This window comes from Lithobates pipiens, unplaced genomic scaffold (genome assembly GCF_037356315.1).
Source record: "Lithobates pipiens isolate NorthernLeopardFrog02 unplaced genomic scaffold, aLitPip1_a1.2 Scaffold_24, whole genome shotgun sequence".
Classification (NCBI taxonomy): domain Eukaryota; kingdom Metazoa; phylum Chordata; class Amphibia; order Anura; family Ranidae; genus Lithobates; species Lithobates pipiens.
In genome coordinates, this window is record NW_027507786.1 from 20,900,503 (window position 1) to 20,928,400 (window position 27,898).

The window sequence follows — 27,898 nt, forward strand, 5'->3', positions numbered from 1 at the left end:
CCCCAAGGGTGGAAATGCCTCTAATCAGGCTCTACTACACCCACTCATCTACCCTCAAGGGTGGCAATGACTCTGATACACACACACTCACCTACCACAAAGGGTGACAATTCCGGTGATCAGGCTCCGCTACCTGCCTCACCTACCACCAAAAGTGAATGCTACCACCTTGGGTATGGGGTGAGTGTGGGCAGTTGAGCTTCCCCCCAAGTTTCATCTGCCCTCACTCCTCCACACCCAGCCTACTGATGCTCCCCTCAGGTCCCACCAAAGTGCACTAATCTACCACCAAGGGTGGCAATGCTTCTTCTTAGGCTCCGCTGCACCCATTCATCTACCCCCAAGGGTGGCAGTGCCTCTTACTGCATAGTGTTTTATACATTTGCAATTTAGTCCCTTCTGTGGGATTTTTTATTGGATATTTTAATAAAATGTCATAACTTAATTATATTTGTCGGTGTGGTTTTGTTACATTTCTATATAACTGTTTCTTTAGGGTTTTTTTATGTGAACAGAGGGGGATGGGTATTCCATTTTGTTTTTTTGAAAACCTGATCGCTGGCTGATTGACAAATAAAAGCGATCATCTATGGCCAACGTTGGGGACTTTTTAGCAGCACATAGATTGTGTCATTTTCTCTCCTTCCACAATGGGGGGGACAGAAAGAAACTTGCTTGATTCCCCCTATCAACACAGAGGGGGAAATCCCTCCCATAGTGATATTGTGTTCCGCCAGCGGGGAGCTTATCCCGCTAGCAGAACAGAATGATCACTGCTGGCAGCCATAGCCACTGGCTGCGATCGCATGAAAAAAATCCAGCAGGCTGGGTGTGCTGAAGTCGATGGATTTCAGTACAACCAGCCTGCCCGTGGATGGATTGAATCTCAGCCCTGTCCCTGTTGAAGCAGTCGAGGTTCAATCCTTCTGTGGCCGGTTTTAGATGGTAAGTTCCGAGAGGGCTGATATGAATGTACAATATAAATGTGTAAATTGTCGGCATTATAGATATACATGTGATAAATAAAATACATTTATGTTTTAGGGAAATCACGTAAATTGGAAGGTTGTGACTGGATCTCTTTATAGGATATTTAGTGAAAGCAATAAAGAGTAACAATCCTATGTAGGGACAAACCTGCAACTACACATATATATAGAGTTAGGGCCGCACTTCACAGAGGAGCCTTGGGGGGGCGCTGCACTTTCCACATAGATTTGGAAATGAGAGCAACAAAAGTCTCATCTGAATTGTTAGACGTGACAATTCGTTTTTTTTTTTTTTGCTGGATAGTTGGTAAATCTGCTTGGAAATTCTTTTCCTGTATTGTGCAATCTGCTTCCACGTGCAACCATAAAAAGACAGAGCAGGCGCCCAGGCCTAGTGCCTCACCCTAAAACCATCGCTTTATTCATAGAAAAAGTGGTAATTATTATACTCACAAGGTGACAAATGTATCAATCACATCACATAGTAACACCGTCATCCAATCCACATTGCCTCACATTAGGGATGAGCCCAACACCCCCGGATCGCATCGCATCAGAACTTGGGTACAGACAGAACATTTGTGTGAACACCAGTGAAGTCTATGGGACACGAGCGTGCTAATTTTAAAGGCTTATATGCAAGTTATTGCCATAAAAAGTGTTTGGGGACCCGGGTCCTGCCCTCAGTCCTCCTAAGATCTGGTGTTCCCATCAGTCCTCCTAACTGGAGTCCCCATCGGTCCTCCTTACATCTGGTGTCCCCATCAGTCCTCCTAACATCCGGTGTCCCCATCGGTCCTCTTAACATCCGGTGTCCCCATCAGTCCTAGTAATATCCGGTGTACCCATCAGTCCTCCTAACATCTGGGGTCCCCATCAGTCCTCCTAACAACTGGTGTCCCCATCAGTCCTCCTTACATCTGGTGTCCCCATCAGTCCTCCTAACATCCGGTATCCACATCGGTCCTCCTAACATCCGGTGTCCCCATCAGTCCTCCTAACATCCGGTGTCCCCATCAGTCCTCCTAACATCTGGTGTCCCCATCAGTCCTCCTAACATCTGGTGTTCCCCATCAGTCCTCCTAACATCCGGTGTCCACATCGGTCCTCCTAACATCCGGTGTCCCCATCAGTCCTCCTAACATCCGGTGTCTTCATCAGTCCTCCTAACATCTGGTGTCCCCATCAGTCCTCCTAACATCTGGTGTCCCCATCAGTCCTCCTAACATCTGGTGTCCCCATCAGCCCTCCTAACATCCGGTGTCCCCATCGGTCCTCTTAACATCTGGTGTCCCCATCAGTCCTCCTAACATCTGGTGTCCCCATCAGCCCTCCTAATATCCGGTGTCCCCATCCGTCCTCTTAACATCTGGTGTCCCCATCAGTCCTCCTAACATCTGGTGTCCCCATCAGTCCTCCTAACATCTGGTGTCCCCATCAGCCCTCCTAATATCCGGTGTCCCCATCGGTCCTCTTAACATCTGGTGTCCCCATCAGTCCTCCTAACATCCGGTGTCCCCATCGGTCCTCTTAACATCTGGTGTCCCTATCAGTCCTCCTAACATCTGGTGTCCCTATCAGTCCTCCTAACATCTGGTGTCCCCATCAGTCCTCCTTACAGCACTGAAGCATCTCTATTGTAGCCATCCGCCAAGGCCACTTTTGGTCTTCTTGAAAATGGCGGCCGACGGGGACCTCTAGCGGCCGTTGGCGAAAATCGTGAATAAACAAATTTCCCGGGACATTTTCCGGGAAACGATTAACTAGGGAAAAGGGTCCTAATCCCGGGAAATTCGGGACAGTTGGTAACTATGCAGTGTACACCTGAAGATGCCCCAATTGCTGGTGTTATTCTGGTCCTATACCACAGGCAGCTGCAGCAGTTACAGTCGGTGTATTGTGCCACCTGCACAGTGTGCACCTAAAGCTACGCCAATTGCTGGGGTTCTTCAGATCCTATACCACGGGCATGCTGCTGCAGTAATTTCAGTCGGTGTACTGTCTCATCTGCTCAGTGTGCACCTAGAGCTACCCCAATTGCTGGTTGTCTCATCTCCCTGCAGGCCATTAGTATGTCTGGAAGGCCAGCAAGGAGAGGCAGACAGGCGCGAGCCGATAAAAGAGGGCAAGCAGGCTCTGTGTCTTGAGACAACAGTGCTGGTCGTGGACGCGGTGCATCGTCATCATCAGCACGTGGCCACGGGACACGCTTGTCCTTATTTTCGGCAGCTGGACGTGTTGAGCCGCATCATGCTGAAGACTTGGTAGAGTGGATGACCAAGCCCTCTTCATCCTCCTCATCCTCTCTCACCCAGGCTCAGGGTACTAGCAAAGCAGCTGCCAACGCATCGTCTTCCCTCGTCTCAATGGCATCAGTCACTCCTTCCCTAGACCCACCACGTCCTCCTGAGGAGTCCCCCAAACTGTTTGACCACAGTGTTAGGTACATGCTCCAGAATGATGCCCAGCGTTTTGAAGGCTGTGATGATGATACTCAGCTAGAGGAAGGCAGTAGCGTGAGCCCAGAGAGAGGGGATGCCTTAGAAGGACAGCAATCTGGCAGTCATGTTCCACCAGCTGCAGCATACTGCCAGGTTTGCTCCAGTGATGAGGAGGGAGGGGATGATGAGGTCACTGACTCCAAGTGGGTGCCTGATAGGAGGAGGAGGAGGAGGCACATCTCCAATGAGGCAGGATGCCCTCCAGGGGCCAGCTTAAGGGCAGCACACCGACTGAATCACACCGCAGAGATCTGCCTCCACCTGAAGAAAAAGTTCTTTGGTGTGGGCCTTTTTTGAGACGAGTGCATCAGCCCACACCGCTGCTATTTGCAACATATGTCTCAAGCCGTATCTCGTGCAGCCAAAACATCAGCCCCTTGGGCACCACATGCTTGACCAGATATATGTTGACCTACCATGCAGTTCGTTGGCAAGCGTACCTCAAAGACCCACACCAAAGAACTTTTTCTTCAGGTGGAGGCAGATCTCTGCGGTGTGATTCATTCGGTGTGCTGCCCTTAAGCTGGCCCCTGGAGGGCATCCTGCCTCATTGGAGAGGTGCCTCCTCCTCCTCCTATCAGGCACCCACTTGGAGTCAGTGACCTCATCATCCCCTCCCTCCTCATCACTGGAGCAAACCTTGTTCATCCCCTTGCTCCTCATCACTGGAGCAAATCCTTGCTCCTCATCAGCTGGGATCTCCAACCCCACTAGACCTTCAGTCCTCTCTGAAACCTGCACTGAGAGGAATGAAGGTATAGAATTAGGTGTGTCACAGCCAAGTACTTGCGGGCAATCTGCTAGCAGTACACCCACGTCCAATTGTACCAGGCAAATTTCCCTGCCCCAGCTGCTGGACCGTCAAAAGAAATTCACTCCCAGCCATCCACATGCCCAGCGGTTGAATGCTAGCTTGGCTAAATTGCTAGAACTTCAACTGCTGCCTTTTCAGTTGGTAGACTCGGCCCCCTTCCGTGAGTTTGTAAAATGTGCGGTTCCTCAGTGGCAGGTCCCCAAACGCCACTTTTTCTCACGGAAGGCGATTACGGCTCTCTACTGGAATGTGGAAGGCAATGTCCATGCCTCGCTGGATAGGGCGGTCAGCGGTAAGGTGCATATTACCGCTGACTCATGGTCCAGCAGTCATGGACAGGAATGTTACCTGTCTTTCACGGCCCATTGGGTCACTCTTCTGGCTGCTGGGAAGGATGCAGGACAAGGTGCAGTAGTGTTGGAGGTTGTTCCGCCACCACGCCTCCAAAATGCTACTACTGGTTGTGACACACCTCTCTCCTCCACCCCCTCCTCTTCTTCTTCCTCCATGGCCTCTTCCAGTGCTTTGTCCTTGGAACCAGCGGTGCTCCATAGGCATTCAAGGGGCTACGCAAGTACGCAGGCAAAAAGATGCCATGCCGTGCTTGCACTGGTGTGCTTTGGGGACAGGAGCCACACTGGGGCAGATATTCTGTCATCTCTGCAGGGGCAGGCTGAGAGGTGGTTGACACCACGCCAGCTTAAGCCAGGAATAGTGGTTTGCGACAATGGCACCAACCTCCTCTCCGCCCTCCGACAGGGACAACTGACCCATGTGTCCTGTGTGGCTCGAGTCCTTAACTTGGTGGTGCAGCGGTTCTTGGGCAGGTACCCGGGCTTACAGGATGTCTGAGGCAGGCCAGGAAAGTCTGTGTGCATTTCCGCCAGTCATATAATGTAGTGCTCGGCTGGCTGAGCTCCAAAAGGAATTGAACCTGCCCAAGAACCACCTAATCTGTGACATTCCCACCAGGTGGAACTCAACGTTGGCCATGCTGCAGTGGCTGCACATGCAGCAGAGGGCCATCAATGAGTACCTGTGCGACTATGGCACCAGGACAGGGTCAGGGGAGCTCTGTTTTTTTCCCCCACGCCAGTGGGCGATGATCAGGGATGCATGCACTGTCCTGTCACCGTTTGAGGAGGCCACAAGGATGGTGAGCAGTGACAGTGTATGCATCAGTGACAATGTACCTCTTGTCCAGCTGTTGGAGCACATGCTGCGTGAAATAATGGAGGCAGAACAGAGGCAGGAAGAGGAGGACTTCCTTGCCTCTCAATGCCCCCTTTATCCAGACAGTGTTCCTGCTGGCCCGCCGATCACACAGGAAGAGGAGGATGATGATTGTGTCAGCATGGAGGTGGAGCCTGGCACTCAGCATCAACAGCAGCAGTCTTTTAGGGATGATTTACAGTCCCAAGAAACCTATGGACTTGTACGTGGCTGGGAGGAGGTAGCTGCGGATCATGTTGTCCTTAGTGACCCAGAGGACTGCGGACTGAATGCCTCAGCTAACCTACACTGCATGGCCTCCCTGATCCTGCAAAGCCTGCGATTGGATCCTCGTATTCAGCGGATCAAGGAGAGGGACCATTACTGTCTGGCAACTCTCCTTGATCTACGGTACAAGGGTAAGGTTGCAGACCTTATCTTGCCATCACAGAGGGAGAAGAGGATGAGACATCTTCGGGAGGCCTTGCAGAAAGGTCTGTGCAATGCGTTCCCAGAGACTGGGAGGTTACAAACTCCTGGTCCTGGACAACATGTTGCTGAGGCTTCGGTCAGTCACAGAAGGAGCGGTGGAGAAGGTGGCCGTCTGACCGATGCGTTCAGACAATGTTTTAGTCCGCAGCCCCAAGGTATGATCGGTTCCAGCAACCATCGACAGTGTCTGATTTACATGGTGCAGGAATACCTAGGGGCAAGGTCAGATTTGGACACCTTTCCCACCGAAAATCCTCTGGCTTACTGGGTCTTGAGGATGGATCACTGGCCAGAGCTTGCACAGTATGCAATTGAGCTACTGGCCTGTCCTGCATCCAGCATTCTTTCGGAACGCACATTCAGTGCTGCTGGAGGCTTTGTAACTGATCACAGGGTGCGCCTGTCCACCAACTCAGTTGATCGACTGACCTTCATAAAGATAAATCAGTCTTGGATCACCACCAGCTACCAAGCACCTGAAGCTGATGTAACCGAATAATTATTTTTGAAATGTCACATCCCTTCAAGACTGCCGATGCTGATACTGAGTGACTATCCTGTCATGCTGGTCCCAACACCTTTCCTTTTTTTAATTTGGCTACGGGGTTCCCCTTAATATCCGTACAAGACCCAAAGGGACTGGTAATGGGCGGGGGGGGGCTACCCATGCCATTTTTCTCAATGATTTTCATCCATATTGCCGGAACCAGATATTACATTAAAACCGCAAGCAGTTTGAAATGACTTTTTTTCCGTTAAATGTCATTTTGTGCAGGGACTGTTCTAAACACGGGAAACACGTGGCACTTCACAGGCATACTATAGACACCCCCAGGTATGAAATTTAAAGGAATATTTTACTTTTTTTTTTTCACTTAAAGCGTCATTAAAATCAGTGCTCCCGAAAAAACAGCAGTTTTTAAAACTTTTTTTTTGCATTGATCCATGGCCCCTGGGTCAGGAGCCAGGCCCCCAAACCCTTTTTAAGACAATAACTTGCATATTAGCCTTTAAAATTAGCACTTTTGATTTCAAACGTTTGAGTCCCATAGACTTTAATGGGGTTCTAAAGTTTGTGCAAATTTTCGGTCCGTTCGAAGGTTCTGGTGCGAACCGAACCAGGGGGAGGGGGGGGTGGGTTCGGCTCATCCCTACGAGGAAGTATTCAGTTGAATTCTGACCTTGAGGATCTCCCCAGAAGTCGACCTGTTTGCCTCCCCTTGCAACAAGAAACTGGCAATGTATTATTTGAGGTCCGGGGATCCTCAGGCCTACAGGGTGGACGCCCTGACGGAGCAATGGTGGTTCCACAGAGCTTATGCTTTTCCACCAACCCCCATTATTCTCCAGTTCCTACGGAGACTCAGGTCAGAAGCAGCAGAAGTGATAGCCGTAATACCTTACTGGCCCAACAGGCCCTGGTTTCCAGTGCTAATGCTTCTCAGTGTCAGGGATCCGACCCCCTTACTGCTCAGACCCGATCTTCTGTCTCAAGGCTCAAAGTTACATCCCTGTCCGGCTCATCTGTGCCTGAGGGTCTGGTTTTTGAGGGGAAGGTTAGAGGCTCTAGGGTGCCCCAAGGAGGTCATTCCTACGCTCATGAGTGCGAGGAGAAAAAGTACCAATTGGGTATGAGAGGATTTGAGCTAGATTCACAAACCCCATGTCCTCCAGGTCCAGCTCTGATGGTAATTCGACAGTTAAGGATGTTTTAAGTTTCTTGCAAACTGGATTAGATGTCTCCTTATCAGTCAGCGCTCTTCGTGTGCAAGTTTCAGCAATTTCAGCCTTTTCCGGGGTGTCTTAGGCCAAACATCCTTTGGCCCAAAAATTCTTCAGGCTCAGACCACAGAGGAAACCTAGATTCCCCAAGTGGGATCTACCATTAGTTCTTGACTTTTTCTCACAACTGGACAAACCACTTTCAGTCAGAGAGCTGACCCTCGTGACTTCTTTTCTGGTAGCCATATCTTCGGCAAAGAGTCTCTGAAATCAAGTCTCCAGGGTCAAAGGAGTCCTTTCTCACTTTTTTCCCCCCAGATAGAGTGGTCCTGATTCCGATGCTAGGGACAAATCCCAAGGTCACGTCAGTCTTCCACGAAAACCAGGATATCACACTCCCTACTTTTAATTCTGCTGGAAGTCAAGAACCACAGCCACGTGATATGGGAGTTATCTTGAAGTGATACTTGGAGGCTACAGCTTCTTTTCCGACAATCTGTTCCATGGGAAAAGCAAGGGCCTCAGGGCTTCCGTCAGATCCATCGTGGCATTGGGTGGTTCAGGCTCTCCAATGGGCTTACAAAGAGAAGGGCTTGGCTCCTCCTGAGGTGGTTACAGCGCATTCTACGAGTTCCTGGGCGTCCTCATGTCATGTTGCGCCTGAAGTTATCTGCAAAGCAGCTTCCTGGACAACAATTCATACTTTTATGTCTCATTTTTGTGTTGAGCCAGCAACTTTATCTTCTGTCAATTTTGGTTTCAATGTACTGTCGGTTGAGTGTTAAATAAATCTTTTTTGTTCGGCATTTTTGCCCACCCGGGTGTGTTTGGCAAGTTATTTCCCACACGTTGCTGCCATGGAGTCTGTCAGGAAAACTCCTATCAAAATACTTACCGTAATTTTCCTTTCCTGATGGGACTCCATGACAGCAGGAGTTCCCTCCCAGGGGCTTGAGTAGGCTAGATATGGAACACGGCCGTGGGCAGGGAGTAAAGACTTATGGGAGTCGTGTCCTATAGGGTAGTGGAGGTGGGCCTTAACCCACACATTGCTGCCATGGAGTCCATCAGGAAAGCAAAATTATGGCAAGTATTTTGATAGGAATTTTCTGTTTTTTTTTTTCCCCCTCAAATAAGCTACAGGTGAGTTTTTCCCCAGCAATGTTCGCCCCCTGTAGTCAGTAAACCATGAGAACGTATATATCTGCCCCTCAAGCATTACAAGCCACATTCTGGATATTTTAGATATAGGCGGAGTCTGCTCCGCCAAGACATCCATTTGCTCCCAACAGATCTTGAAAAGTCTTCAATAAATATCAGAAACCACAAAAAAGTCTGGGGTACAATATGGGGCAGTTGTAGAGGGATAGGTGATGGGAGGTATGGTACAGGGGCCGCTGTGGAGGGACAAAGGGTCTGGGGTAAAATACAGGGACAGCTGTGGAGAGAAGAGAAAGGATTCTTGGGTACAATATATGGGAAGTTGTGGAGGCTCTGGGGAATAATATGGGGCTGTGATGGAAGGATGGAGGGGTACAATACAGAGGGGCAGTTGTGTCTATAGCACAATACAGGGAACGTTGGGGAGAGACAGGGGGTATGGGGTACAAGGGGAAGTTGAAGAGGTACAGAGGTTCTGAGATACAATACAGGGGGCAGTTGAAGAAAAGGGGCACAATACAGGGGGCATTGGGGAGGAACTCGGGTACAATACAGAGGGGCAGTTGTGTCTAGGGCACAATACAGGTAACGCTATGGAGAGACAGGGGGCATGGGGTACAACACAAGGGGACATTGAGAAGGGACAGAGGTTCTGAGATATAATACAGGGGCAGTTGAGGAGGGACAGAGGCTCAGGGGTACAATACAGGGACAGTTGAGGAGTAACTCTGGTGTACAATACAGAGGGGCACTTGTGGCTAGGGCACAATACAGGGAACGTTGTGGTGAGACAGGGGGCATGGGGTACAATACAAGGGGAAGTTGAGGAGGGACAGAGGTTCTGAGATACAATACAGGCCAGGGGGCAGTTAAGGAACAGGGGCAAAATACAGGGGGCAGTTGAGGAGGAACTCTGGGGTACAATACAGAGGGGCAGTTGTGTCTAGGGCACAATACAGGGAACGTTGTGGTGAGACAGGGGGTATGGGCTATAATACAAGGGGCAGTTGACGAGGGACAGAGGCTCAGGTGTATAATATAGAGACAGTTGTGTCTAGGGCACAATGCAGGGAGAGTTGTGGAGAGATAGGGGGTATAGGGTACAATACAGGGGGCAGTTGAGAAGGAAGAGGCTCTGGGGTACAATATGAGGACACCTGTGTCTGGGGCACAATATGTGGGGAGGGGGTAGTGGAGACAGTGTGGGGTACAATACTAGGGGCAGTTGCAGAGAGATGGAGGCTCTGTGGTACAATACAAAATGGGATGTAGAGAGATGGAGGCTCTAGGGTAGACACCAGGGGTAGATGTGGATAGATTAAGGACCGAGTACAGTACAGGGACAGTTATATAGGCATGGAGGATGTAGGGTTGAGTACAGGGGTAGCAGAGGAAAGATTTGAGGACCCGGGGAAGTTATGGAGGGACAGAGGCTCCAGCATACAATAAAGGGGCAGTTGATGGGGTAGGAATGGTCCGGTGTACAGGACAGGGGACAGACAGACTTCGATGGAGAATACGTGGAGAATACGGGGGGGCGCGCTCTGCGCCGTGTTCTGGTTTGTTCAGACGTTCTGCGGTGGGTGGAGGAAGACATAAAACAGAACAAAACTTCTATATGTCACCGAACAGGAAATGCTTCAGATGTTACATTGTTACTTCTCAGCGAAGAGAAAAGAAGAGATCCTTATAATAAAATGTGATTTATGGATAGAAAACATTTCTCTAACAAAGAATATAAACTATAATGGTGGTTGACTGTGGGGGGGGGGACATTAGAGTGTAAGCTCCTCTGTACAGAGACTGATGTGACTGTGGGGGGGGGGGGGGAGGGGATATTAGAGTGTAAGCTCCTCTGTACAGAGACTGATGTGACTGTGGGGGAGGGGACATTAGAGTGTAAGCTCCTCTGTACAGAGACTGATGTGACTGTGGGGGAGGGGACATTAGAGTGTAAGCTCCTCTGTACAGAGACTGATGTGACTGTGGGGGGGAGGGGACATTAGAGTGTAAGCTCCTCTGTACAGAGACTGATGTGACTGTGGGGGGGAGGGCACATTAGAGTGTAAGCTCCTCTGTACAGAGACTGATGTGACTGTGGGGGGAGGGGACATTAGAGTGTAAGCTCCTCTGTACAGAGACCGATGTGACTGTGGGGGGAGGGGACATTAGAGTGGAAGCTCCTCTGTACAGAGACTGATGTGACTGCGGGGGGGGAGGGGACATTAGAGTGTAAGCTCCTCTGTACAGAGACCGATGTGACTGTGGAGGAGGGGACATTAGAGTGTAAGCTCCTCTGTACAGAGACTGATGTGACTGCGGGGGGGGAGGGGACATTAGAGTGTAAGCTCCTCTGTACAGAGACTGATGTGACTGTGGGGGAGGGGACATTAGAGTGTAAGCTCCTCTGTACAGAGACTGATGTGACTGTGGGGGGAGGGGACATTAGAGTGGAAGCTCCTCTGTACAGAGGCTGATGTGACTGTGGGGGGAGGAGACATTAGAGTGTAAGCTCCTCTGTACAGCACTGCGGTATATGTCAGAGACTGATGTGACTGTGGGGGGAGGGGACATTAGAGTGTAAGCTCCTCTGTACAGAGGCTGATGTGACTGTGGGGGGAGGAGACATTAGAGTGTAAGCTCCTCTGTACAGCACTGCGGTATATGTCAGAGACTGATGTGACTGTGGGGGGAGGGGACATTAGAGTGTAAGCTCCTCTGTACAGAGACTGATGTGACTGTGGGGGGGGGGGGAGGGGACATTAGAGTGTAAGCTCCTCTGTACAGAGACTGATGTGACTGTGGGGGAGGGGACATTAGAGTGGAAGCTCCTCTGTACAGCACTGCGGTATATGTCAGAGCTATACAGATAACATTTTGTCAGTGTGGGGCGGTTGTCTTTTCTCGTATCTCTACAGAAGGAGACAGCTGTCCATCTTTAAGAGAACCTGTCATCAATCTCTTTAAAAGCCCATCCCCCATCCCAGTTATACTTACCTTCTCAAGCTCAGAGATTACAGGGAGCCAAGACCCCGCCCCCAGCATCACGTGATATTGATAAGGCCTAAGTGATTGGTCACTAGACCCCGGGGGAATATATAACTGAAGCCGCAGTAGATTGTTCTCATACAGAAATGCGATTGGCTCCACCAATCACAGAATGAGAGAATCGCACAGATCCCAGGGGGGCGGAGCCGCTTCAGACAAATCATTTGCAGCTGAGTTTGTTGAGGCCGACAGACACGCCGCTGACACTCCCCCAGCCCCGCCCCCGGGAGTCACACATCCACTCCACTATTAATCAAAAGAGAGATTTATTGTTGAACTTGGTTAGTGAACCGATAAAACACACACAAAAAAAAGAAAAAAAAAAAAAAAGAGAAAATTTGGGAATGACGAGGAATTCTCCGCCAGGAACTCTACACTCTACGAAGCACACGGGTGGAGCACAGCGGGGCCCGAATCATGATGGCTGATGATTGGTGGCTGGAGTCAGAGAGGAGGATTCTGGGTACGGCTCCATCTATACCGTCGGCTTCTTCTGAGACAGATTGATCTTATCGCCGAGGCTCAGCGCCATTCCCTGCAGGGAAGACAAAACTCGTTACACATAACGCCTGCTTTTACTGCCCCCCCCCCGGCCACTCATGTGAATGAGCTTGTAGTACAACAGGACAAGACTGAGAAGCATCATTGCAGGAGAGATGAGTACGTGGCCCAGTGGCCCCTCACCTGGCTCTTGGCTCTGATCCGTATGTGACCAGTAACTGGAGCGTCGGGTCCGAGGTGGATTGGCTTCTCTATGCTGACGTTGGCAAGGGCGTCCTCACCGAATATGGAGCGGGCGTAGAGATTGGCGGCCATGAAACCACATGACCCGGACAAGGCCTGTGGGCGGAGCAAACAAAACAGATGAATTTTTCCACCAAACACATTCATACACCCGGGACCCGATGCAGACCGGCAGTAGCGTGTCATGTGACACCCCCCCCCCCCTCCTCTCCCAAGGAGCAACAGGTGCATAATTTACAGACATTGGGAGCCCCCCCACCAGCTCAGCCTGGGACTGTCCGAGACCCCCCACACCCCTATCTGGCCCAGCACTGTCCAAGACCCTCCCTATCCAGCCCAGCACTGTCCAAGACCCCCTATCCAGCCCAGCCTGGGACTGTCCGAGACCCCCCACACCCCTATCTGGCCCAGCACTGTCCAAGACCCCCCCTATCCAGCCCAGCACTGTCCAAGACCCCCCTCCCCAGCCCAGCCTGGGACTGTCCGGGATGTCCCCCACCCCCCCCTCCCCAGCCCAGCCTGGGACTGTCCAAGACCCCCCTCCCCAGCCCAGCCTGGGAATGTCCGGGATGTCACCACCCCCCCTCCCCAGCCCACCCTGGGACTGTCCAAGACACCCCCCTCTCCAGCCCAGCCTGGAATTGTCCGACACACCCCCTATCCCCCCTCTTCAGCCCAGCCTGGGACTGTCCGAGACCCCCTATACAAGATCCCACCAAAGAGTCAAACACACAACTTTCAGAAACCCCCCTCCCCCGCCCAGGACTGTCAGAGATCCCCCCCCCCCCCCCGTGAATCCCAGCCTGGGAGCTCTGCGAACATGCCTGTCTGAGACCACCCAGCACAACCTGGGAGCCCTGAACACATGGTCACCTGGGGCCCCTTATACCGCCCCCCCACCACTAGCCCAGCCTGGGAGCCCTGAACACACAACACACGGCCATCTGAGACCCCTGAGCAAAAAAGAGGCCATTGTGGTCACTCACCTTCTCGGGCGTCAGACATCTCATGTTTGTGGACTTCTGGATGTGAAGCAAATATTCATTTAGATCCAGGATATTCGTGTTCACCGTCACCTGATGGGAGAGCGGAGTCAGTGAGCGGGAGGATTATTACAGGAACAGAGAAATGAGGCACAAACTGGCAAAACCCGACCCAGCCAATCAGACATCAGCATTAAGCAGACAGAACGATGGAACATGAACAGGAGAGATCAGAGCGGCTGGAACTCAGAATGGAAATTATTTGCAGTTTTATTTCAACAGAGAAAATGAGATTGGAGGAAATCTGAGAAACTGCAGCCAATGTCTGTCTTCATGCAAATATATAACACCCCAAATCATTCCATCCGGGGGAATCCCCCCAACATGACACCTTCCCGGTCTATGGCATTTGTTATCACCGTTATCTGATGTCTGACTGCCAGATCCCGCCCACAATAGACCCGACACTCCCAGACCCCGCCCACAATAGACCCAACACTCCCAGAACCCGCCCACAATAGACCCGCCACTCCCAGACCCCGCCCACAATAGACCCGCCACTCCCAGACCCCGCCCACAATAGACCCGCCACTCCCAGACCCCGCCCACAATAGACCCGCCACTCCCAGACCATGCCCACAATAGACCCGACACTCCCAGACCCCACCCACAATAGACCCGACACTCCCAGACCCCACCCACAATAGACCCGACACTCCCAGACCCCACCCACAATAGACCCGACACTCCCAGACCCTGCCCACAATAGACCCGACACTCCCAGACCCTGCCCACAATAGACCCAACACTCCCAGACCTCATCCACAATAGACCCAACTCTCCCAGATTCCGCCCACAATAGACCCAACACTCCCAGACCCCGCCCACAATAGACCCAACACTCCCAGATCCCGCCCACCAAGGACCTGACATGCTAAGTTCCCACCAAACATGGACCTCTATAACACAACCAGATGCCAACCAACAAAGATCTCCCAATATAGACCCAACATGTCCCTGATCCCACCCGCCACAGACCTCTCTGACACATCCAGATGCCACCCACCATAGGACCAAACATGCCCAAATCCCATTCACCATAGACCTGAAATGCCCAATTTCTACCCAGCATAGACCTCTCTGACACACCCAGATACCGAACACCAAATCTTCCCCAATACTGAGATCTCGCTTTTACCAGATCCCACTTATAGGCCTCTATGACACACCAAGATCCCGCCCCCCCGCCACCCAGACATGCTTTAAAGTGGTCTGAAGGGCAGAATATGGATGTGTCTGATATGCCACCTTCCCATAGATGGTAAGTAGGAGTATCTGACCATAACATGAAGGGCCTCACAAGTGGTAAGTACATCTTGCCCAATACAGGCAGAAGAGACGCCAGTAACAGGCGGGACACTGCAGGGCTGGTGGAGGGGCGTTACAGATCACAGCTCGCTCCATTCCTAATCTACATCTTCCAGCTGCAGCACAAAGACGGTTGATGTTGGAGGACACAAAAATGGGACGCTCTGGGATTTCTCTGTGCAGTGAGCAGCAGTGTGAATGGCGCAACCATGTGGAGAGCACACGTAAATACACACACACACACACTAACCTTGTTCTCCCACTCGAACTCCGCCCACATCTGCCTGAACTCTGTGTCTGTGCAGGCGGCTGGCTGGATGTAATCCATGATGTCGATGTGGATGTCGCTGAGGACCACACAGTTCCGGTCACTGGCGGCTCCCGACACGTCGTACACTGCGGGGACACAAAGGCAGATTGTATGACACAGCTCATCACTCAGACATGGCGGCTGCGTTAGTTTTCTTCATTTTCACCTGGTGATCCTGCCGGTTACAGACTTCCTGTCCCCGGGTGACAAGACTCCTCCCATCGACACGATACACACAAGTCAAAGAGCAAGTGGTGTCACCAAGACATTAACCTTTACCTGTCCACCAAGGCTCTGTCCCTGAGGGGTGGAGCCTCACTGAAGACGATGTCTGAGTGACCTTGCTTGTTCTTTGGCTCATGTTTGCTGTCGATAAAGTGTACTGGAATTTGAATACACTGTGGGGGGGAGGAAGCAGTGACCCCCCCCCCCCCAGAAACTGGGCACCTGCAGCCAGTTACCTGCATGAGTATACACTGTATTGTATCTGGTGAGGACAATCAGCAACAGCGTTATCACCCCAGAACAGGATTACACCCCCTATGTAATGGAGGTGGAGGAAGGGGTGGTGATCTCTAGGCCTGTCCTAGGGGGATGGCACTCACTGTACCATATGGAGCTGCAGCATTGCAAAGCAAGACTACAGGACCACCCCCCCCCCCCCACCAATCCCAGTAGGGAGAGTTTCTGTAGTCCTCAGAGACACAAAGACAGGTGGGAACAATGTAACAGATAGTCATCATAGTAATACGGCCAATCGGGAGCAAAATTATGACATCCTCCTGCTTGCGTGCCTCGTGCGTACCCTAGGAGCCGTGGTGTGATCTGTGACCCGCTGTGTCCACCAGAGACAGAAGAACACAGATCATTGTACTGGGTTGGCCCTGGTACTATGTGATTGCTGTGACCAATCACGTGTCAATAGTACACAAAGGCTTTCATTTATAGGCATTGTGTATTATTGTGATCTGTTATTTGCCACAATGATCCCATGGTACAGGGGCGAATCACAGCAGACCTGTACCATGTGATGAAAAAAAAGGGAAAAAACTGCGCTACGGAATACAAATGGTATTGAACGGAAGCTGCAATTCAAAATGTACACCAAGAATACACCAAACAGAAATAGAAAAAAGAAAGAACTGCGCTAACCACGAATACCCAAATGTGAGTAGGGTATGTATATGTGCCAGACCCACGATGAGGGTCTTAGTATCTTAATGTCTCCAAGACCACCTCCAAAGTATAATGCAAACCATATACAAATAAGTGCAATTTAAATGCAAAAACAAACCATAAATACGTGTCAAGAGTGTGAGTTCCCCAAACACAATATGAGTAAATCAAACTCAGTGCATATACCTCTAAAGAATAAAAAAAATAGAATAGAATATGAAAAAAATATTTGCAATTTTTTACATAAATGAAATATCAAGAAAAAAGATTATATTTAGAGACACCCTATATAATGTCCATATAGTCATATGTCAAAAAATAATAAAATGTCCATATAGTAAACAAACACCAGTGAAGTAAAGCTTCAAGTGGAGTGCAGCAGTGAAGGACAAACTTCAAACAGCTGAATCATAAGTACACAAAATAAAATCTTCTCCAAAGATGTACTGTGCTTTTCCCAACACCGAATGAGTGAATTGGCTTCTTACCAGATCCAAGCGACCCCCCGTTACAGAGGGTCACCACAGGCGACAATAGTCAAAGGATATCCGGATAGCGATTCCTCCTCAAGCGATCCTGAATCTTTCACGCGGTAGGGTTATGGCTGTTATTCCACATATCACTCCCAACTCAACGTGGTATCACATAGGGAAAAACATAGGCTCCTGTCTGCATGTGTCGCTTGGATCTGGTAAGAAGCCAATTCACTCATTCGGTGTTGGGAAAAGCACAGTACATCTTTGGAGAAGATTTTATTTTGTGTACTTATGATTCAGCTGTTTGAAGTTTGTCCTTCACTGCTGCACTCCACTTGAAGCTTTACTTCACTGGTGTTTGTTTACTATATGGACATTTTATTATTTTTTGACATATGACTATATGGACATTATATAGGGTGTCTCTAAATATAATCTTTTTTCTTGATATTTCATTTATGTAAAAAATTGCAAATATTTTTTTCATATTCTATTCTATTTTTTTATTCTTTAGAGGTATATGCACTGAGTTTGATTTACTCATATTGTGTTTGGGGAACTCACACTCTTGACACGTATTTATGGTTTGTTTTTGCATTTAAATTGCACTTATTTGTATATGGTTTGCATTATACTTTGGAGGTGGTCTTGGAGACATTAAGATACTAAGACCCTCATCGTGGGTCTGGCACATATACATACCCTACTCACATTTGGGTATTCGTGGTTAGCGCAGTTCTTTCTTTTTTCTATTTCTGTACCATGTGATGGCTGTGGCCAATCACAGCCTTCATAATTGTACACAATGGCACATGAATGCATGCCATTCATAAAAATGATTGCATTACACAAATCCCTCCGATACGATTGCTTATACAGTGGACTCATTACACAAATCCCTCTACTGCCGGTAGACACCAAACCCACCTATATTCCCGAATATGATGCCGTTCTCTGTGGAGGCCACCTTCACGTTGGCCTTGATGTTGGCGAAGTCGTGCGGAGCGAGAGTGAGAGGAGACGGCTTCTCCACCAGCTTCAGATCACCTGGAATTAGAAGATCAGTCGTTATATTGTGGCTTTTATTCGGGAGCCGAGGAAACTCAACAGCAACCAATGAGGTGTCAGGATTCGTCATCTGACTCCAGTGGAGAGGCGAAGGATAAACCTAATTGGCTACCACTACAAGCGGCACAGAAGCTTTCTCCTGCCAATTGTAACCAAGCTTCATAATATGTGTAAAAGGGTACTACCGCCACCTGGTGTCAGCACAGAGGAACTACAACTACTGAGATGCAGAAAAACAGATTTACAGACCCCTTTACTGTACTGAGCCATTCCGCCCACAACTGATAATTCAATGATTACTGGATAATGGAATGCTAAACCCCCTGGCCGCTTGAAATGAGGATGATGTGTCTACTGACATTTATAGACAAGTCTTTCCGAAGATCTCTCAGTGGTTGGACATTCTGAGCAGCCAAGCCTTGCCCATCCCCTAACCCACTAGACAGGACCTCCATGGCTCGCCGCCCCCCCGCCCACTAGCCAAGCGCCCCGTGGCTCGCTGCCCCCCTGCCCACTAGCCAAGGGCCCTGTGGCTCGCCGCGTCCCCCCTGCCCATTAGCAAGGGGCCCCCGCGGCTCACCGCCCCTCCCCCCCGCCCACTAGCCAGGGCCCCCCGTGGCTCCCCTTGCCCACTAGTTGACATCCTCACCCAGTGTAGCGAGTTCCAGCGTGCAGTTCTGTAGGGTGTCGTTGGTCTGATTGACGACTAACACATCCAGGACAATGTCGTACTGGTTAACATGTACATAGGCCTCTGCGTACACGGGATCCGAGAAGCCGGTCAGCTGTGTCACCTGGAACAAAGCAAAGCAGAGAACATTCATCTCCTTTGTAACAAAAATAAAGAAATGGTATAAACACACACACACACACAATGGCTATCGCCTCAAAGTTTATTAACCCCTTCCAGTCCAACCTATTATAAAATGATGGCTGAGCAGGAGAACGGTTATTCTCCGGTGTGATCCGTCACCATGTCCACCAGACACAGCCAATAAAAGATCACGTTGTACCAGCCTGCTGCCGGTACCATGTGATCGCTGTGGCCAATCACAGCAGATCACAATGAAAGGCTTTGATTCATGCAATTCATTGTATTCTATTGTGATGATCTCTGTGATTGATCACAGTCATCACATGGTACAAACAAGCCAACCACAGCCCATCTGTACCATGTGATTAGCTGTGGCTAATCACAACAGTAAGCACTTAATGAGTAGTTTTCATTCAGAAAAAATAAAATAAAAATGGCTTCTTTTTGGAGACAAGTGAAGGGCCCTCTCCAGGAGGCGGAGACAAGTGAAGGGCCCTCTGCAGGAGGCGGAGACAAGTGAAGGGCCCTCTCCAGGAGGCGGAGACAAGTGAAGGGCCCTCTCCAGGAGGCGGAGACAAGTGAAGGGCACTCTCCAGGAGGCGGAGACAAGTGAAGGGCACTCTCCAGGAGGCGGAGACAAGTGAAGGGCACTCTCCAGGAGGCGGAGACAAGTGAAGGGCACTCTCCAGGAGGCGGAGACAAGTGAAGGGCACTCTCCAGGAGGCGGAGACAAGTGAAGGGCACTCTCCAGGAGGCGGAGACAAGTGAAGGGCACTCTCCAGGAGGCGGAGACAAGTGAAGGGCACTCTCCAGGAGGCAGAGACAAGTGAAGGGCCCTCTCCAGGAGGCGGAGACAAGTGAAGGACACTCTCCAGGAGGTGGGCGTATCATTGTCAAAGTCTACAATCAAGAGAAGACTTCACGAGAGCAAAATACAGAGGGTTCACCACAAGGTGCAAACCATTCATAAGCCTAAATAGAAAAGCCAGATTTGACTTTGCCAAAAAATAAATAAAAAAATCTAAAAAAGCCAGAGCAGTTCTGGAAAAGCATTCTTTGGACGGAGGAAACTAAGATTAATTAATAGCAAAATGACAAGAAAAAAAAAAAAAAAAAAAAAGTGTGGAGAAGGCTTGGAAGAGCTCATGATCCAAAGCACACAACGTCATCTGTGGTCATATGGTGGAGCTTGCCGTGTGATGGCATGAGCATGCATGGCTTCCAGTGGCACTGGGTCATTGGTGGTTTTTGATGATGTGACAGAAGACAGAAACAGCCGGATGAATTCTGCAGTTTAGAATTATACCATCAGCCCAGAATCAGCCAATGATTGGACAATAATCCAAAACACACTGCAAAAGCAACCCAGGAGCTTTTGAAGGAAAAGAAGTGGAATATTCTGCAATGGCCGAGTCAATCACCTGATCTCAACCCACTTGGAGCATTTCACTCGCTGAAGGCAAAAACTAAAAGGCAGAAAAAGAGCCACAAACAAAGAACAACTGAAGACAGGTAGAGCCTGGCAAAGCATCAGAAAGGAGGAAAGCCAGTCTTTGGTGATGCCCATGGGTTCCAGACTTCAGGCACTCATTGCCAGTAAAGGATTCTCAACAAAATATTAAAAATGAACATTTAGTGCTCATGCACACGGACGTTTTAAAAAAACTGGCTGCAAAGCTAGCTCCGATGCCTGGAAAAATTGTTGTTAAAAACGTGATTTTTACCACGTTTTGCATTGGCGTTTTTGCGCGATTTTGCGCGTTTTTTAGCGTTAGCGTTAAGTAGCGTTTTTTAAGAAACACATCTCTTGGCTATAGCACTCAGAAAACAAAGAAAATATGTTGCGCGTTTATGCGCGTTTTTACAGCTCTAGCTCCACGCCACGGAACGCACTGGTCCTGGGTTTTTTTTACAGCTTAAAAACGCCTATGCCATTTGCAGCTCAAAAACGCCTAGGTGGGCATGAAGCCATAGACTAACATGGACAGCCGTTTTTAAGCTGCAAAAAAAGCTCAAAAAAGTGGCTGTAAAAACGTCCGTGTGCATGAGGCCTTAGGATTATATTAAATTTGTCCAATCACATTTGAGCCCCTGAAAACGGGAGGGGCTGTGTATAACAATGGTTGCAGTTCCTAAAATTTGTACTTGATATTTATGTTCATCCCCTTGAATTAAAGCTGAAAGTCTGCACTGCAAATTCATTTAGATTGTTTCCTTTTAAAATTTTATTCTGGTGGCCAAAAGTATGAAAATTGTGCCCGTGCCCAAATACAGATGGACCTAACTGTATATCCCATAGTCTGTGGACTCTATAACTTTCCTACATACTAAATAATATACACCGATTTGGGTTATTTTCACCAAAAGAAATGTAGAAAACAAAGAAAAAACGCGCTTCTTTTAAAAAAAAACATTTCCTTTATTTAGCAAAAAATAAAAAAAACCCCAGTGGTGATTAAATACCACCAAAAAAAACTATTTGTGTGGAAAAAAAAATGATAAAAATGTCATATGGGTAGTGTAGCATGACCGCGCAATTGTCAAAGTGTGGCAGCACTGAAAGCTGGCCTGGGCAGTAATGGGGTGAAAGTGCCCGGTATTGAAGGGGTTAATGGATTGGCCCTCTCTTGTGCACCCCGCACTTGTATTTGAACTAATATAGAGACGAGATAAGGAGGCGGGGTCATTATCAGGTGGACCGTTTTCCAGGATGAGCCCCACATATAACTAAACTTTGAAGACTAACTGCCATTGTACAGGTCCGTCATGTGACCGTCACCCCCCAACCAGACACAAGGCGGGGCACTTACTTTATTCAGTTTGGATGCCAGAGGGTCAGCCGCCTCCTTCCTCTGGGTGGTCCCCATAGCGGCCAGCAGACTCAGCTGGAACTGATCCTCCTTAGACGCCATCTCGCTCTTGGCGGTGAGCTGCATGAAGGAGATGGGATCGTCCGCCTGAACCGTCACATTGCGCTTCTCTGACTCCTTCTGTGGAGAGTAAAGGGGACAAGGTGAGACAACCATGGCAAGTCTTCTCCTACACACCTCCTCCTGCTGAGCCTGGACCCCCAACAGAAGCCCCCGGGAAAGGGCACCTGTAAGGAGGGATGGAATCCAAAACAGAGGTCCATGGATATACCTAATGGAGACCTGTCAGGAGGGATGGACCCCAACAGAGGTCCATGGATACACATAAAGGGGACCCGTCAGGAGGGATGGACCCCAACAGAGGTCCAAGGATACACATAAAGGGGACCCGTCAGGAGGGATGGACCCCAACAGAGGTCCAAGGATACACATAAAGGGGACCCGTCAGGAGGGATGGACCCCAACAGAGGTCCATGGACACACATAAAGGGGACCCGTCATCAGGGATGGACCCCAACAGAGGTCCATGGACACCCATAAAGGGGGACCCGTCAGGAGGGATGGACCCCAACAGAGGTCTATGGACACACATAAAAAGGACCTGTCAGATCACCTTCTGGGAGAGCTTCTCCTCCTCCAGCTTGGCATGCAGCATGTTGGAGAGCGACTGACGGCACTCTTTGTTGAAGATTTCGCTCATCAACGGAGAACATTCGGAAAGAACCTTCAGACACAGAGAAATCCGGTCCACATCGTCGTCTGTAATTGGCTTCTTGGGCAAGGAGGATTTCCCCAGGTGCAAGATGGTCGCCATCAACAACATGGCTTCTGATACAAAGGACTGCGGGAGGAGAGAAGCAAATGATACAGAGTGTGAGAGACCAGCATAGAATTCAGACACGGGATTAGATCCTGTTCTACAAAGGCTTCCCTCCTCAGCATAACCCGGATGGTCACACCGTCTCACATGCATGTATATACATATTACTTACCTGAAGGGTTATACTACCTATAATAAAACTAGCGATCTTCCCTCTCTGTATTCTATGTGAATGTAGAAGAGGGAATCTCTAATTTGTGTACATCCCACTCCAAACAACACAGGTGATTGCTGGTTTTGCAAACGGGTATGAATAGCTGCAGCTGCCGACAGCCTGTCATTGCAGTGTACGGGCTTCTCAGCCGCCGCTTTATGCACACAGCTGTCAATCCCAGCAGCTGGAATTCACATCATGGCAAAACGCTCCATGTGAATGGTGCCTTACTGTCAGGACCCGGGTCTGAACCTGCAACCTCTGCTATGTCTAGCAGTATCTCTCCTTGCTGAGCCTCCTAAGATGCTGGACAGCCCCCTGCCCGAGTCCTTAGACATCTTGTCTCTTGAACTCTTTGCTCCTCCCTTAAGCTTCCTATTTTAGCTATGCATTTGCACTTCCTGTTCGGCAGATTATGGTCTCCTCTCCAGCCAACATCTCGCTCTCGCCACTCCTGCTGCCACCTGTATATTCGCTACCACTTGTTACTGACCTCTGCCTTGTTTACAGACTAAGTTTTTGCTTGATCCCGGCTTGCTCACCTCCGGGTGGTGTGATCCTGAAGACTGCGACCTGGTACTAAACACACAGCAAAACCCATCCCCACCATCAGGGGCTCTGGTGAACACCATTTAGTACTTAGACCACACACCTTAGATAACCTGCATATACACTTATCCTGCTGGTCGGTGGGAGCCACTCTACTGCTATAGCCAGGGCCGGACTTACCATTGGGCTTGACTGGGCTCAAGCCCATGGGCCCCACCAAGATACATAGCCGAGTGTACTGGGCTCGGCTCCGCTCACAGTCCCGCCCTATGATGGACATAACACAGGGATTGGGCATGACTGTGAGCTGAGCCAAGTACACTCTGCTACTCTCAGCTCCGCTCTGGACTGCAAGGGGACCCGAGAGCCGCCGAGATACACAGGACTCTGTATCTCGGTGGCGCCATTTTTAAACGACAAGGCTGCAATGGACAAGGCTGCAATGGACAAGGCTGCAATGGACAAGGCTGCAAATGACACTGACAAGGCTGCATTGATGGGCAATTAAATGTAAGTTTTTTTCCTTAAACTTCCCTCCTAAAAGTTTTTGTCCTTAAAATTCCCTCCTAAACTTGGGGCGCGTTATACACCAATAAATACGGTAATGTATAAACGGTAGGGCCCAAAAGTGACTCAAGCCCAGGGGCCCCCACCACCCTAGGTCCTGCCCTGGCTATAGCTAAAGGTCTCCAAGCCTGACCGGGACACTTACTCTGCGGCAGCTCAAGACATCTGCATAATGACTACTCTGTACAATACAAGGCCGTTACCAGGTCTATTACATCACTTGCAAAAGCTCACAGATTCTTTCCAGACTAAATGTCAGACTTACGTTCTGCCTCTTCTTCTCTGGGACCATGGCCACGTAGCGCAGTGCAATCTTAGTAAGCGTAGTTGCGAGAGCAGCAGCGACAAAGAAATCTCCCTCCAGTAAAAATCCTCGGAGAGGCGGCCTACAAGAGATATATAGCTTTATTGAAGAAGCTAAAAAAAAGGTAGAAGCCGATTGGCTGCCATCACCAGATTTCGCGCTCTCCACTCTGAGCAAATCAACCCCAAAATATTTGCCCAGACATACACCAACCCCTCCCCCCCTCCCGGGTACAAAGCCAAAAAGGAGCCCACTTCAAGGATTGCAGAACCTCAACAAACCTCTCCTCCTCTTTCTTTGTCGGCCTGGCACTGCTGAGGGCGCTCTGGGTGGCGTATGTGCCCATTTCGGTCACCAGCCTTTGGGTGGAGCCAATGGTCACCTCCTCCTCCGGTTTCGTCTCCCCAGATTCCTTCTTGATCTCAGTCTCCACGATGGGAACCTACAGACAAGGGAGCAACGCCTCGCGTTATGAGGTCTGCCTCTGTACAAAGGGGGAACGGAATCTTTTGGACGATACCCACCTCTCCCAGAGACCTGCGCACTTCAGTCATCACGCTCTGGATATCTTCCTTCGTGCTGCAATATTCTCCCAAAATCCACAGCGCTCCTCGATAAATTCTGAAATAGGATTCGGTGTTAGATCTCCTCTATTGGCTGTGTGCAGAAATGCTCTTATTTTATGATTAGAACTTAAAGCCGAAGATATCGGCTAATATTTTGCATTCTCTGGTCATCTCCATCGGATCAATTCGAGAATTACCGGCGAGCCGGGGAAATGATCCGATGGTTCGCATGGCCGGTCACAGATGTGAGGCCAGATGGTCTCTGCACACCTCTGTGATCTAGGAGGACAGGAGCGACATCATGACGTCACTTCCTGTTTAGTGCGAAAGTAAAACAAATTATAGATACTTTTTTTTTTTATCTGATGCTTTTAAAAAAAAGGTAGGAGGAGAGATTTGGGGTCTTTTACACCCCAGATCTCTCCATAAAGAGGACCCGTGACCCCTTAGTCCTATTACAAGGGATGTTTACATTCCTTGGAATAAGAATAAAAGTTATAAAAAAAAAAAAAAAAGAAGATTTGAAGCGCCCCCATGCCTTCACGCTCACGCACAGAAGTGACGGCATACGTAGGTTGCGCACACATATTAGGGGTGCAACGGATCAACACCGATCCAAACGGGTCACCCCCCTTGGATCGGCACACGCTGTGCTCCGCGGTCTCAGCCCTTTAGGAAAGGCTGCGGCTTCAGCCTAGTTCCGGAGCGGCAGCCATCACAATGTGATCGCTCCGTCAAATGACAGAGCGATCCCCTGTAAACAAACTGGCGTCATGACGCCGGTTCCTCTCTCCCCTCTGTGTACAGTGGAGGGGAGAAATCGGATGGCAGCAGCGCTGTGGACTGCATCTGTAGTGCCCACAGCGCTGCTCTGACAGTTGCAGTCACAGCCATCCCTCCATACTCTGCCATGCTAGGCGATACCCAGCCATGCTCAGACAATATTATATTTGGGGAGATGACGTGGATATTTCAGTGGGGGAGATGTATATTACAGTGGGGACTATATGGTGGTGGAACTTAGACCCACACCTTACATAACCTGCTTGTAAACTTATCCGGCTGGTCGGCGGGAGCCACTCTACTGCTATAGCCAGGGCCGGACTTACCATTGGGCTTGACTGGGCTCAAGCCCATGGGCATCGCCAAGATACATAGCCGAATGTACTTGGCTCGGCTGCGCTCACAGTCCCGCCCTATGATGGACATAACACAGGGACTGGGCGTGACTGTGAGCCAAACCGAGTACACTCGGCTACTCTCGGCTCCGCTCTGGACTGCAAGAGGAGCTGAGAGTCGCCGAGATACACAGGACTCTATCTTGGCAGCGCCATTTTTAAACTTCAAGGCTGCAAATGACATGGTGGTGGAATTTTCACAGGTTTTTGCAAATTCAATTATTATTTGCTGATCCGAAAAATGATCCGATCCGTGACTCTGATCCGAGGAACAATCCAATCCGTTGCACCCCAACACATATGTAAATGGTGTTTGCACCACGCGCGAGTATGACGTATCACTACGAACATTATAGCGAAAGCAATAATTCCAGAGCTCCTCTGTAACTCAACATTTTTAAAGCGTCGCCTACAGGGATATTTTTTTTTTTTAGTACCGTCGTTTTTTCGCCATTCCACGAGGATTCGCAATTTTAAAGCGTGACATGTTAGGTATCTATTTACGCGACATAAAATCTTTTATATTTTACCAAAAGATTGGGTTATACATAGCGTTTTCTTGCATGAAAAATTAAAAAGCGTATTTTTTTTTTAAACCACTGCAAAAATACCTTGTGACCAAAAACAAAAAATTGCAACCATTTTATTCTCCAAGCCCTCTGCTTAAAAATATATTTATTTATAATTATATATATATATATATATATATATATATATATATATATATATATATATATATATATATATATATATATATATATATCCCCCCTAATCCACCATCAATGGCTTTTCACTTACTTGACTGTCTTTATGGCATGGAAAACCTCCAGCATTTTCTCCACTATTAGTGTTCGTAAATTATCAAATCGCTGAACAGCTTCCCGAACAAACTCCAGGACATCGGCAGCTGCGGCCTCATTACTGTCACTCAGGAATTCCATCAGCTGCAAATATTAAAGAGGAAAGAATTACACAGGAAGAAAACGATCATCCAGACACACGGGAGGGTCAGTGTCCCCACCACAGTCATCCAGGCACACGGGAGGGTCAGTGTCCCCACCACAGTCATCCAGACACACGGGAGGGTCAGTGTCCCCACCACAGTCATCCAGGCACACGGGAGGGTCAGTGTCCCCACCACAGTCATCCAGACACACGGGAGGGTCAGTGTCCCCACCACAGTCATCTAGACACACGGGAGGGTCAGTGTCCCCACCACAGTCATCTAGACACACGGGAGGGTCAGTGTCCCCACCACAGTCATCCAGACACACGGGAGGGTCAGTGTCCCCACCACAGTCATCCAGACACACGGGAGGGTCAGTGTCCCCACCACAGTCATCCAGACACACGGGAGGGTCAGTGTCCCCACCACAGTCATCCAGACACACGGGAGGGTCAGTGTCCCCACCACAGTCATCCAGACACACGGGAGGGTCAGTGTCCCCACCACAGTCATCCAGACACACGGGAGGGTCAGCGTCCCCACCACAGTCATCCAGACACACGGGAGGGTCAGCGTCCCCACCACAGTCATCCAGACACACGGGAGGGTCAGCGTCCCCACCACAGTCATCCAGACACACGGGAGGGTCAGCGTCCCCACCACAGTCATCCAGACACACGGGAGGGTCAGCGTCCCAACCACAGTCATCCAGACACACGGGAGGGTCAGTGTCCCAACCACCATCATATAGACACACAGGAGGGTCAGTGTCCCAACCACGATCATATAGACACACAGGAGGGTCAGTGTCCCAACCACGATCATATAGACACACAGGAGGGTCAGTGTCCCAACCACGATCATATAGACACACAGGAGGGTCAGTGTCCCAACCACGATCATATAGACACACAGGAGGGTCAGTGTCCCAACCACGATCATATAGACACACAGGAGGGTCAGTGTCCCCTCCACAGTCATCCAGACACACAGGAGGGTCAGCGTG

At 49.6% G+C, this 27,898-nt stretch overlaps 1 protein-coding gene across 1 annotated transcript in view; it reads right to left on the reverse strand.

Annotated features, from left to right (window-relative positions):
* Positions 1–12,188: 12,188 nt before the first annotated feature.
* Positions 12,189–27,898, reverse strand: part of COPB1 (coat protein complex I subunit beta 1) — a 29,358-nt gene continuing 13,648 nt past the window's right edge. Inside the window, exons 11-22 of the mRNA XM_077453677.1 lie at positions 26,745–26,890; positions 24,727–24,823; positions 24,484–24,644; positions 24,164–24,284; positions 22,362–22,589; positions 21,689–21,868; positions 18,714–18,858; positions 17,924–18,043; positions 15,285–15,430; positions 13,670–13,759; positions 12,624–12,779; positions 12,189–12,474 (exon numbers count right to left, since the gene is read on the reverse strand). Coding sequence (XP_077309803.1) covers positions 12,415–12,474; positions 12,624–12,779; positions 13,670–13,759; positions 15,285–15,430; positions 17,924–18,043; positions 18,714–18,858; positions 21,689–21,868; positions 22,362–22,589; positions 24,164–24,284; positions 24,484–24,644; positions 24,727–24,823; positions 26,745–26,890 — 1,650 coding nt within the window. The 3' untranslated portion in view covers positions 12,189–12,414. The remainder of the gene's footprint in view (positions 12,475–12,623; positions 12,780–13,669; positions 13,760–15,284; positions 15,431–17,923; positions 18,044–18,713; positions 18,859–21,688; positions 21,869–22,361; positions 22,590–24,163; positions 24,285–24,483; positions 24,645–24,726; positions 24,824–26,744; positions 26,891–27,898) is intronic.